A 13,386-nucleotide genomic window follows, 5' to 3' on the forward strand; every position below is an offset into this window, starting at 1 on the left:
GTGTGAGAGAGTGAGGGAGCGTGTGTGTGTGTGTGCGAGAGAGAGGGAGTGTTTGTGTGTGTGTGTGTGTGTGAGAGAGAGAGAGTGAAATTGAGAGAGAAAGAGTGAGAGAGTGAGTGGGTGCGAGAGACAGTGTGTGAGAGAGGGAGTGTGAGAGGGAGTGAAATTGAGGAAGAGTGAGAGAGAGTATGCGAGAGAGAGATGAGAGAGAGTGAAATTGAGGGAGAGTGAGAGATTGTGAGAGAGAAAGAGTGTGAGAGAGAGTGTGAGAGAGGGAGAGTGAGAGGCAGAGTGAGAGAGAGAAAGAGAGAGAGGAAGTGTGTGTGTATGAGAGAGAATGCACACATATGTGTGTGGGGGGTGAGAGAGAGTGCGTGCCTTTGTGTGTGTGTCTGGGAGTGAGAGAGTTGGTGTGTGTGAGAGTGAGTGAGCATGTGTGTGCAAGAGAGTGGGTGAGCATGTGAGTGTGAGTGAGAAAGTGTGTGTGTGTGAGTCTGTGTGTGTGTGTGTATGTGAGTATTTGCATGTGTGTGTGTGTGTGAGAGAGAGAAAGGGAGAGAGAAAGAGAGAGCGAGAAAGTGTGTGTGAGAGAGAGAAAGTGTCTGAGAGAGAGAGGGCAGAATTTTATGCCTCATGGGCGGGCATGCACCCGACCTAGTCGGGTGTAAAATCACGTGAGAAGACATCAGACAAGCATTCCAACGTCATCCCCCAAGCGAGCAATCTTCAGGCCGGTGGGCGCGTGTGGGTGTCGGAGCCGCTCCCGTCATCTATTAAAAGGCCAGTTAAGGCCATTAAGGACCCAGCTGATCCAGATTTTACGTTGCCCGTGTGATTTCGTGCTCGTCGCATGAGCAAAACGGGCAGGCGGGCAGCCCACATTTTGCAAAACCTCATCCAAGGGTGGGATAAAAAGGGTCAGCAGCATTGCCATGGTGAGTAGTGAGGAGTTTAGGAGATAGTTTGCTGCTGGTTGCTTACGCAACAGCTTCATCTCAGTTCTGAGCTTCATTCTTAGGGTTTCCAGGTTTCAGTTCAGGAATCATTGGTGTCTCCAGGACCCCAGAGGATTTTGACCGTGTGGACCTTTCCAGGTATCACAGCCTTCCGTTACCCTGTTAATGGGGATTGTGGTCTCCACTGGAGGCACCTCCTCTGAGGAGGAAGAGAGGGGCAGAAGGGAGAGGAGGCCAGGTGTCCCAATGCAGCTTCCAGGGGAGGGACCTGTGGGAGGAGAGGCGCAGGCACAAGGGGCACAGGGTCAGCAGGTAGCCCAAGGCAGAAGACGCCACTGTCCTGCTGCCAGGGTTCACAGGCAGCGATGCAGCTACCTCAATGTGTCCGAGATGCAATGCCAAAGGAGGCTCCGCCTCTCCAGAGAGATCATGACCTCCATTTGTCAGATGATTGGGGCTGAGATCACCTCCAACTGTGTGGGTGGAGACCCCATGCCAGTGGCTCTGAAGGTCACAGTGGCCCTCAACTTCTATGCCTCCGGCTCTTTCCAGGGCTCAGCGGGGGATCTTTGTGGAGTCTCCCAATCAGCTGTTCACAGTTGTGATAAGCTGTTGACTGATGCTCTGTTCAGGCGGGTAATGACATTTATTCATTTCCAGACGGACGAGGCCAGCCAGACACAGTGAGCCAGAGGCTTCGCAGCCATTGCTGGCTTCCCCCGCGTCCAGGGTGCTATAGACTGTACACATGTGGCCATCAAGGTGCCAGCAGGTGAGCCCAGCGCCTTTGTCAACAGGAAGGGCTTCCACTCCATGAACGTGCAGATAGTGTGTGACCACAGGATGCTGATTCTACAAGTCTGTGCAAGGTACCCAGGCAGCTCCCATGACGCTTACATCCTCAGACACTCCCAGGTGCCAAGGCTGCTCACTGCTCCAGCTCGACTGGATGGATGGCTGCTGGGTGACAAGGGATACCCATTGAAAAGGTGGCTTATGACGTCTCTCCACCACCCAAGAACAGAGGCAGAGCAGCGTCCTGATAGGAGTCATGACTCCACAAGGGCAGTGATAGAGGGGACCAGAGGTCTTCTGAAGATACGCTCCTGATGCCTGGACCTTTCAGGGGAAGCACTACAATACCCCCCAGAGCGGGTGTCACTGATAGTGGTTGCATGTTGCGCTCTCCATGATTTGGCACTGGCAAGGGGGGACCCACTGGAGGGAGAGGATGTTGACTCAGCTCCACAGGCCACAGAGGATGAACCCAGTAATGAGTCAGGAGGAGCACGTTGAGGAGAACGCTGAAGGCATGGAGGCAGATCTCAGTAACCTCCAGGGAGGCAGGGACACCAGGGATGCCTTGATCCAACGCTCCTAGGCTGCCATAGATCTGCTTCCACCTCAAGGCAGAGCTACCGTCTCCATCCCAGATGTCTGAAATGACCCTTTAATTTGAACCCATTACGACAAAAACAAAATTTATGTAATTTTAGCTCTGCTCGCCACTGATGGATGGGCACCTAGCTGGGATACTGGGTGCCTTGTCCATCTCCCACGCTCACACTGTCCACCTGAGGTCAGTGCCTGTGTGAGGGATTGCAGGTCCGAACACAACCCCAGGAACCCCTGATTCTGTCCCTGGAGCTGCCTCTCCATGAGAGTCGCCACTCGCTCAATGGAGTACATTGTAACCACTTAATGACCTGACCTATAGCGTTTATCAAAATCCCTTTTATTCAGACCACCCCCAGCAACAAGCCCTCATCTTCAAAGCTGCAAAACACAGGAGATTGGAGGACTTAGTCTCACACAGTCAGCAACAAATAAGGAATGTTACAGGGAACAGAATGAAGAGTATTCTCATTGAATGGCAGAGCAGACTCGATGGGCCAAATGGCCAAAACGACCCTTTTTAAGAGTGGGACAGGAGTTCAGGAAACTTGATGCAATTGTCGGTGGGTTACTGTGAGGCATGGACTCTTGTAGCAAATAACAGCACTTGCTTCTCCAGCTCCTTGTTCAGCTGAGACTGCAAGGCTTTTGGATTTTCTTTTACAAACTCCGTGATGCCAAGGATACATTGTCTCTTGTACAAGTCTTGCGTCCTGCCCCATCAAGTATTGGAAAGCGAGTGAGCCACTCGCACTCCAGGAACTGTCTTCAGCAGCTGTGTGCTTGTTTCATCTTCACAACTCAGCCAGTTCAACAGTGCCACCTGTTGCACCAGCGCTAGAAGGCTCAGCCGCCCACCTCCATCTGACATCGTTGATGCAGAGCAGAGCAAGAAAAATCCTCAATAATTTTCAATTCTTAACGTGAGTTCCGGGTTCGCACGAGGAGGCTGTGCGCTTGGCCATGAGGGTCAGCGCACCGCTGATGCTCCGCGTGGACTCCTCCACAACAGAGACCATGCCACGCATACCCTCATGGATCTTCCACCAGATTCTCCCGCACATCCCACTGGATATCCAGCATCTGTCACCTAATGGACGATTCCAGAGGCTCATCAACAGCCTTCGACTCAGCATCGTCCTGGTCTCCAGCAGTGCTCTGACTGCCGGCACCCTAGGCACTCTCTGCCTCCGCCTGCACCTCAAGTGAGTGTGAAGTGCCCTCACTGCTGTACACCGACATTCTAGCCAAAGAACTAATGCCCGCTGAGGTGCTGGTATTTGCTCTGGTGCCTGGTTCAGAGATCTGGTGTGATGCAGGTGCGTGTGAAACCGGGTGATCCTCCGGCAACCGGGGTGGCTCTCGGGGTCCTGCAAACGAATGGGTGCTGGCGAATCTAAAAGGGAACAACAACATGTCATTAGCTTAAGTCACCACACTATCACTGTGCACGCCAGGCACCCTGGTGAGGGAATGGAGATCTGCATCATGGTGCCATCGTCTTTCAATGACCAATTGGGACTCCAGTTTTGAGGCTCCCATCAATGATGAGACTACACAAGAATGTTTGCACCATCCGAAACTCTCACCTCTGCACTGCGCTCTAACCTTCGTCTGACACCCCAGCCTCTCCACGACTGGTTGACCGAGGTGCCTGCTCCCTCTCCAGCTCCAAGGCGTCCTGCTCAAATCCGGTCAATATTAGGAGGCTTGGGGTCCTTCGCCTGTCCGTGACCTCTCAATGTGGTTATGGCTCACCTTCTCCTGAAAGGACAGAGCAGCATTGATTAGTCCCCTCTCTACCTGCAGCGCCATTGCAGCCTGGCCAACCCCACCTGAGGAACACCTCGCAGGGCACATCCGAGTCATGGCCCTTGAGCTGCAAGGCACTCAGTCCAAGCAGCCAGGACTCAGCCCCTTCGCCAGCTCCGGCCTGATTGACAGTTCACACTCAGACTCTAACACCCCTCAGCTCCATGGGGGGATTGCCAGGCCTTAACGCTTCACCACCCTGATCCATGCCAACTCGGTACTCACTCTTCCCATGCGCAGCAGGTCATTGAACCTTTTGAGACACTGAACCCAGGTGTGCTGCACAACACCATGGCTGCTGACCTCGACTGCCACCTCCTCCCAACGTTATCAAGTTCCTTGATGTGCCTATAGTGGAATCATAGAACGTTTATAGCACAAAAGGAGGCCATTCAGCACATTGGCCAGGATTTTTCGCTGGGTGGGTGGGCGCGCCCCCGAACCACTCCAGCATAAAATGATGCGTGATATTGTCGGGTGTGCATCCTGACGTCATTGTGCACTCGCGCGATATTTCGGTTGGCAGGTGCGCGCAGGAGTCGGCAGTGCGCCCGCTGATAATTAAAAGGCCTAGTAAGGCCATTAACAATCTGACTGAATTCAATTTTACACTGCCCATCCAACCTTACGGTTGGCGGACTGGGGTAAAGGACAGGTGGCCTTTTCATTTTTTGCGCAGCCTCATCCGCGGGCGGTATGAGGTTCCGATCCATCATTAAAAATTTTTTTTAAACCCTAATTTCTATAATGTCCCTGCTCGTGTGCTTCAAGGAGCTTTTCCAGCACGCAGTTGCGTGCATGTGGGGAGTTCACGCTCACCCTCCTCCCCCCACGAAGGCAGTGCTGGCCTTAATTGGCCCGCCAGCGTGAAATCGCGGTCCAGCCCCGAATGCGGGCCGCAGGTGGCTTCCCGTCCGCCCCCGCCAAGCCCACCCGATGAGGGCAAAATTCTGCGCATTGTCTTTGTGTCAGTTCTCTGTGTCAGCAACTCAGCTAGTCCCTCCTTGACCTTTACCCTGTCGGCCTGTAAAATCTTTTCTCTTCAGATAATTATCCAGTTCCTTTTGAAAACCGCAACTGAATCTGTCTCCACCACATGCTCAGGCGGTGCATTCCAGATCCAAACCACTTGTTGCATAAAGATGCTTTTTGTCATGTTGCCTCTGGTTCTTTATCACCTTAGGGTTCTTGACCTTCTGCCGATGGGAACAGTTTCTCCCCATTTACTCTATCTCGACCCCTCATGATTTTAAACAAGTCAAATAAATCTCCTCTCAACCATCTCTTCTCCAAGGGGAATAGCCCCAACTTAATTAATCTATCCACATAAATAAAGTCCCTCATCCTTGGAACCATTCACATGAATCTTTTCTGCACCATTTCTAAAACCTTCATATCCTCCCCATTGAGGCTGAACCAGTGTTTTTTAAAGGTTCATAACTTACTTGCTTTTGTACCCAGTGCCCTATTTATAAACGCAGGATGCAGTATAATTTATTAATTGCTTTTTCAACCAGCCCTGCCACCTTCAACAATTTATTGCACATATACATCCAGGTCCTTCTGTTCTTGCAACTCATTTGGAATTGTACCCTTTATTTTATGTCACCCCTCCTCGTTCTTCTAACCAAAATGTATCACTTCACACTTCTTTACATTAGATTTCATCTGCCACATGTCTGCCCATTCCACCAGCCTTTCTGTATCCTCTTGGAATCTATCACTATCCTCCTCACAGTTCACAATACTTCCAACTCTTGCATCATCTTAATATTCTGAAATTTTGCCCAGGTCTAGGTTACTAATATAAATCAAGAAAAGCAGTGAGCCCTTTATATGCCATCCCCCAGTCAGGAGTATGTAATGTATGTTAAAATTCATGTATTTAATAGGCTTGAATTAAATAATTAAACTGTTGTATAATGAAATTTAAGCTACGCTAAAGACTAATGTTTCAAAACACCACATGGTTTGGAATAAAACAGCCACTGGCACTAATATTTTTCACTTAAAAAGCATAGGTTTACTGACATTTGGCCGCTCAAATGATTAATACATAGGAAAACAATGTAATAGTGGATTTAGAAATGATATGGCCAACACATTTTCTTAGAGCTCCCGCGCCTCGAAATTCGGCTCTACACCCCGAGTGAACGAGATTTGATGCAAATTTGCTGTCCAGTCACTAGCACTTTAAACGGCCAAACAGTGCTCCTCTCAGAATATCAGTTTTGAGTTGAGAGCAAAACAAAAGTAAAAATACCAACCTCCTTTAAACAGCGCTAACATTCTCACCAGCACATCGGTGTGGGAGGCTCAGCAGCTATTTAATCAATTGTTAAAAGTGTCAGTGATTGCCAAGCACCACTGCTCAGCAGTATGGCTCACGTTATGGATCAGAGGATTACTAGTACATATCATGGGTTGCTATCTTCTGATATACTGCTCAGTCAGTTATACTGATGTTTTGGGCTACTGGCCAGTTGATCTTTTTTAACAGGATTCCAGTATACTAACTATACTTTAGCCATATGTACACATGAGTCACTGAAGTAGAGAATTAATGTCTAAACCTGGTCCACTTGTGGAATCAATTGCTAACAAGCTGGTGGACCGATAAAAAGCTCATACAAAGAGCATGGTTTCATGAAAGGAAAATGCTTGCGCCATCCAACTGATGGAACTGAATGATTGTCACTGTACAGATTTGGTCTTCATCCCTCAACTGCTGGCTGAAAATTATCTCAGCCTCTCATCATCAATTTGTGTTTCCCTCAAATGAAGCGATGGTGTTTGCAAATAGTTTGCATGTTGGCCTTTAACCGCTACAAGCTATGTGGCAGATGCCAAGTGGCCTGTGAATTTCATGTTTATGCTAAACTTCAATCCTGCAGAGTTCTGGAGTAATGCACAATATTCTGACAGTACAAAATGAGCCCCCCATTCTCCTTGTCTGTTTTGTGTGAACGTTTGTGCTGAGGTATGTTGCAGTTGCATCTTCTGTAAGTGTGGTGAGCCTGGGGTGATTAATTTCTTTGCCAAGCTGTTACTTTCCTTCCATCTAGTGGAATGAACTGAGCATGATTACAGTGATATATAACCAAAGATAAATTATTGCCAAATGAATAAATCAAATGCCTTTTCTTTTCCGGTTCATTAATTTTCCGCTGCATTTTGATAATCTTCCACTGTGCTTGGGTTATAAATGACGTATACAATATCTCTGATAGCTTAGGGTTTGTTTGGGAATCGAAACAAGTTTGTGTCTAATGCTCAGACTCCATTGCCACACTGTGAAGATTGTACTTTGTTCCACTTCGCAATGTAAAATTGACATCTTCCTTTTTTTTATTAATAGTGTAAGTGGTCCAGAAAAGGCTTCATCAGAACACGATGGAGTGTCACTGATTGGTATGTTCTCGTCTTTTTATTTTTGACTTTTGCACTAATTTGCAATTTATTTAATGCCAGTAGAAGTACAGATTGGGTAGAGTCATGATTTGACATCCAGACCTTTGTCAGTCATTCCACTGTCATTTGTCACACCATATGTCCTTGAAAGTGCATTTATGATTGAAAGGGTTAATCCATCAGCCTTGGCAATGTTTAACATAATGCTCCTGCATTTTCATCCTACACTTTATATACTAGGATTTACCTGAATTCAATGACACAAAATAGGTATGGAATTATCAAGTAAGGACTCTTTCCATAACTTCCTTTCTGAATTTATCCATGAAAATCTCTTCCACTGAAAGCCACAGCAATGATCTATAGCAAAACTTCACTGTATTAACAACACTGCAGTGCCTAAAAATCGCTCAGCTGCTTTTCACCTGTGATATTCTTCCTTCAGATAGGAGCCATGGACTGCTGTATAAAAGGGAGATACTCAGTCGAGAAGCAAAGATATTAAGGGATGCAAAAATAAGGTGGAGAATTTGGATTAAGAAGACTGAGTTGCCAAGGCCAACAAAAATAGTGAGGCTAAGCAGTGTCGGTGGACCAGGCGACTGGATTAGCTGAGAACAAATGGTTTGCCTCATGATTTCATACCCCCTCCCCCAACCCCCGAAGTAGAGTGGATTGCTACTATGATTTTTTTTTCTCTTCTCGTGATATAAATACACTCACCCTGAGAGGGACAACAAATTTCCAAAAGCCACCTGTGACTCATTCTATACCCTCTGATGGTCCAGTGTACAGGACTGAAAACTCCTCTTGGCTAATAATTTAACAACACCTATGAAGAATTAAAATCCTGAAATACTAATGGACCACCTTCCATCTAAGAACAAAGAGTTCTAGAAGCTTCTGGTAAAGCAGCCACCTCATTTCAGAATCACAGAATCACACAGTGCAGATCATGTGATTTTGAATGTTCCTTCTGTCAGCCTTTTTGACCCTGGGGTTAAAAAGAGAGATGATTGGCAAATCATACAGGAGTACCCAGATGGTGAAGTGTGCTTCTGGTGTTGGGTCACTTCAGGTTGATTTCCAGGCCTGTCCGTAGTGTTGGAGTCCATTGAAATCGATGGAGATTCAGTTCCAGGTTGTAGGTGCCCCCTTCCTATTAACTGAGATCACTAAGTTAGGTGTCGGATGCAGGGGGAGGGGGGAAGAACATTCAAAATGTTGACCTCTCTTACTGTAGGGAACGGAGTAGACAATTTAGCCCTGAAAACTGACAACATGTTACAACCCAGGTACATTTTTAGGGAAAGATTTGGTGACGACTTTGAACCAAAAGAACTCCCTTGACTTTCATTCCTTCCTTAAATGTAACTTGTCTAACATTTTTGGCTCACTGCTTATATATAATATCATTTTTTGGATTGAGTCACCAAGATTAAAAAATTCCAACTTTGTCAAATTTTGCTATAGTTACTTACAATCAGCTGATAAGCAATGAATGGAATGGATATGAAGGGTGCTCAAACGTCTGCAGGGTTATTCTTGGTTTGAGATAACTATCTGTACCTTTGTCTCACCAAATTTCCTCCTATATTGCCAAAAGCCGTTGGGGGCTAAATAGGGGGCCCCTCAAAACAGGCATGGGAATCAGAGCGCATAATTAACTCATGCCAGTTGATTGGAATAAAATTTTGTGCTGCAAGCTCATTTGAATGATTTTTGCCTCCAGCCAGCTGGATTCTACATGGCGGGCAGCCTATCGAGCTAGTCTTCACCTTTTAAATTGGAGGCGCATTGTAGCTGGAGCAGGTTATGGACACTGAAAGAGTGCACGGGTGATTAGTTGACTTTTGTATGTAATATGGAATGAGTTGATTTAGAAATTTGGTTTGGAATGTTTATTTTGTGGTAGATTTAATGATACGTTGCAGTGAAGCAGAAGCTGTGATGCTTAGTAACAGTGTGAAGATTAGATGTAGAAATGGTGGTGAATGGGGAAATGGGGTTGCAGTTACTGATATCCCGTTCAAATTAGTTCTTTACTGACAGCCCAAGTAGAAAGGGGCTATCTAACTCACCTCTTCCACTCCTCCTCCTCCTTTTCTTTCTCCTACCTTTCCTGCTCATCCTCATGCCCTTGCTCTCCAGCTGCTTCCATTTAGCTGTTGGCGAAGGCTCTCCCCTCATGATGTCCAGGTTGCACAGAATGCAACAGGCCACCACAAGTCAGGATACCTGCTCTGCCAGGTGCTGCAGAGCTCCTCCAGATTGAGACAGGCAACAGAGTCATTGTTTCAGCACGCCAGCGGTCTTCTGTATTGGATTTTGTGTGGCAGCTTGGCTTTCATTGTATGCTGCACAGATGTGCATGGCTTGCATGCCAGGGTCATCAGCCATGTGGTCAGTGGATAACCCTAGTTGTGCAATATCCGGCTTTTGGTTTATCTTGGTGGCTCAAATGCAGATAGCACATTGAGCTGCCACACAATGAAGGCATCCTGACTGCCGCCAGGATACTGGACATTGACCTGCACAATTCGCAGCCTGTGATCACACACCAGCTGAACATTGAGGGAGCGGAGTCCCTTTCAGTTCTGGTATAGGGCATATTTGGCATGTGGCACCCACAAAGTGATTTGCATGCAGTCAATGCACCATGGGAAAGCCTGCAAACTTTGCAAAGCCGCTTTTTCCCTCTGCTTGCTTATCTTTGGCAGAAGAGAATGAAACGAGAATGAGTCTGTGACCTTCCTAACAGTGGACAGCAAACAGAGATGTTGCAAATGTCTCCAGCTCCTGTCTGGAAGGAGCCAGACGTGTGAAAATTCATCTCCATGGTCACCTTCACAGCCACTGACAATGCGATCCTTGCGATGCTCTGAGGTTGCAGGTGTGGCTGCAGCATGTGGCAAATTTCAGTGAGGACCTCCTTACTAAAGCACAGATGTCTTACATATTTTTCTACACTGAGGCTCAGTTCAGAGAATTTCCCTCTGAACACCCTGGACGAATTTTGAGAGTCTTTCTCCCCCTCCTCCCTCTTTCAGCAGCCTATCCTGCTGTGCGTGGCCTCTGTCCATTCTCCCAGTCATGCTGTATTCCAAGGGAAATGGCTACTATTGCACTCATGTCTGTGAACAATTAGTTTGTGTAGATGCCTTGAAGTCAGCAAAAAAGTCTTTCACCTGCCACACTGCTCCCTGTTGACTTTTGCAGCATGAAACAACTATAAAGAACACCAAACATTTCTAGAATTGAAGCCACAGTCAGAAAAAACATCAACCAACAACTAACCTGAAAGTAGTTGATTATCCCTTTGAATAGCATTTCTGGGATATCTTTCCTGCTGCTGACTATGTGTTCAGCAGTATGCAGTTAAGAGAAGGCATTAACTGTGGAGCTGCAAAATGGCCACGCTATCATAAAATCAGCATTTCATGCTAATTGACATCATGATCTGCCTGCTTTGCATACTTTCGGTGAATGTTGGCTGTGTACACACTAATGCCTAAACCAATATAGTGTGCAGTGTGATTCACCTCAAAAGTGTGTGCACATACACTGACATTTTGAAGCTCTAAGGACTGTTATAATGCGCTGCTCATTCACTGAGTAAAAGGACAAATCTGGAGCCAGTGTTTCCTTAACATAGATTTATTCACAAAACCCAGAGAACACAGCCACAGACTCCATGTTTCCTCCCACACACAGGTGCAAACCAGCTCCTAGATATACTTAAGAATAATGCCCTAACCTTTCCTAAGTTAGTAACAACTGCTGTCACTTACATCTAGAGCATGCCCTTCATTGTGGCAGGATTCCAGCATTAACAAGGGCACTCATACAGCCTGAACAGCAGGTGCTAATGAACCCAATTTCTCACCTATTATCATGTTGCTGACTACAGTACCACATCCAAATCATCATTATTTGCTTTGTTTCTGTACCGAGCCAATCAACCCTAGGGTGCATCACAAACAAACCCAATGCCATCCTCACTTATTGGGAACACACGATTGGGAATAAGATCCTTGGTCTATTTGTTCCTTTCTAGGCCTGAGACACTGAGTCAATTGCAATGCTGCAGTTAAGATCAGCCAACTCGACACAGGCTGATAATCAAATCACAGAGCTTCCTAACTTGTATGGACCAGCTACTCATTGGGTTACCACTGTAGGTCACATTTGATTATAAAATAATCAATAAAAGATGATAAAGTTCATTTCTAATCATTTAATTCTTGGTCAACAATTTTCTGATCAGATCTGCAGAATTGAGGTCAACTAATTGAGGCTGGTAGAAATTACAATGGCTTACCCAGTTGCTTTTTTAATACAACATACAAGCATACAAATTAGGATCAGGAGTAGGCCACTCGGCCCCTCGAGCCTGCTCTGCAATCATGGTTGATCTGATCTATCTAGCTCTGCCTTAAAAATACTCAAAGACTCTGCTTCCACTGCCTCTTGAGGAAGAGAGCTCCAAAGACTCACGATCCTCTGAGAAAAAAATTCTCCTCATCTGTCTTAAGGGGGTGACCCCCTTATTTTTAAGCAGTGACCCCTAGTTCTAGATTCCCCCACAAGAGGAAACATCCTTTCCACCCCACCCTGTCAAGACCGCTCAGGATCTTATATGTTTCAATCAAGTCACCTCTTACTGTTTTAAACTCCAGTGGGTACAAGCCTAGCCTATCCAACCATTCCTCATAAGACAACCCTCCCATTCCCAGTGTTAGTCTGGTAACCTTTCGGACTGCTTCCAATGCATTTACATCCTTCCTTAAATAAAATTTTAAAATGATCATAAACTCATTGTCCATCTCATATGAGGGCCAATCACTTAACCCCGTGAAGAATGGGCAACTTTTACAGTGTCGAACTCTTTTTATTTTCCTTTTCTTTCTTCATTTCCTGAAGATAATGACCCTGAATTTCCAGGGAGTTGTATCGATCTCTGTTTGTAACATCAGCAGGAGATTGGAGTAAACAGCTGAGAATGGCTAAGTCTCTTTCCCCTATGAATTCCACTAATCCCCCACCAAAACTAGGGCAGGACATTAAGACAATCCCTGGTGGACATTCCAGACCAGTAGATGTGTGTTTATGGAACCAGACTAGCAGCCTGAGCTCATGAGTTCAAGCTTAGCATGGCAAGCTGTGGAAATTAATTCAATAAATCTGGGAATTTGTGGGAAGGCAGCAGGAAAAAAAAAATCACATTGTTGTGACAACCCAACTGGTTCACTAATATCCTTCAGGGATGGGATCTTACCAGCTTATCAAGTCTGGTCTTCATGTAACTCCAGACCCATGTTATACGGCTGACCCATAATGTGCTCTGAAATGGCCTTGTAAGCACCCAATTGACAAAAGGAGGGCAATAATTTGCAATTTTGGTGAAGAGCTTGACCTGCTCCAAGTGCATCTTAATTTTAATAAATCATGGGAGAATCACCCAGATTCCTAAAAAGTGCAATTTCATAACATTACCCTGTTGACTGGTACATATTTAATAACTCCACAGCAATCGAGTAGCTTGCTGTGTGACAGTTCCTCATATGTAAGCCCAGGCAGTAATTATCAGCAGATATTTGACCATGGATGGACATCACAGTAGGCCATCCTGGACTCATCTAACATATACAAACATGCCTACTTTCCAGCAAGGGCAATTGGATAGCCACCAAGCCCTAGAATCTTCTTTATTTTCTTCCTTCTGCAGTGCCAATGTCAGTAACATCAAGGCCAATTGTAATCCCTGCACTTTTACCTCAGTTGAGACGGATTAACTCCAAACAGGTCAAGG

The 13,386-nt window shown here is 46.2% G+C and overlaps 1 protein-coding gene across 2 annotated transcripts in view; it reads left to right on the top strand.

Annotated features, from left to right (window-relative positions):
• The window catches only part of inpp5a (inositol polyphosphate-5-phosphatase A), a 571,171-nt gene that overhangs the window by 381,986 nt on the left and 175,799 nt on the right, over positions 1–13,386 (top strand). For both annotated transcript variants that reach the window (XM_078564917.1, XM_078564916.1), the window contains exon 7: positions 7,522–7,574. In XM_078564917.1, coding sequence (XP_078421043.1) covers positions 7,522–7,574 — 53 coding nt within the window. The remainder of the gene's footprint in view (positions 1–7,521; positions 7,575–13,386) is intronic.

Source organism: Cetorhinus maximus, chromosome 20 (assembly GCF_964194155.1).
Source record: "Cetorhinus maximus chromosome 20, sCetMax3.hap1.1, whole genome shotgun sequence".
In the NCBI taxonomy this organism is placed as follows: Eukaryota; Metazoa; Chordata; class Chondrichthyes; order Lamniformes; family Cetorhinidae; genus Cetorhinus; species Cetorhinus maximus.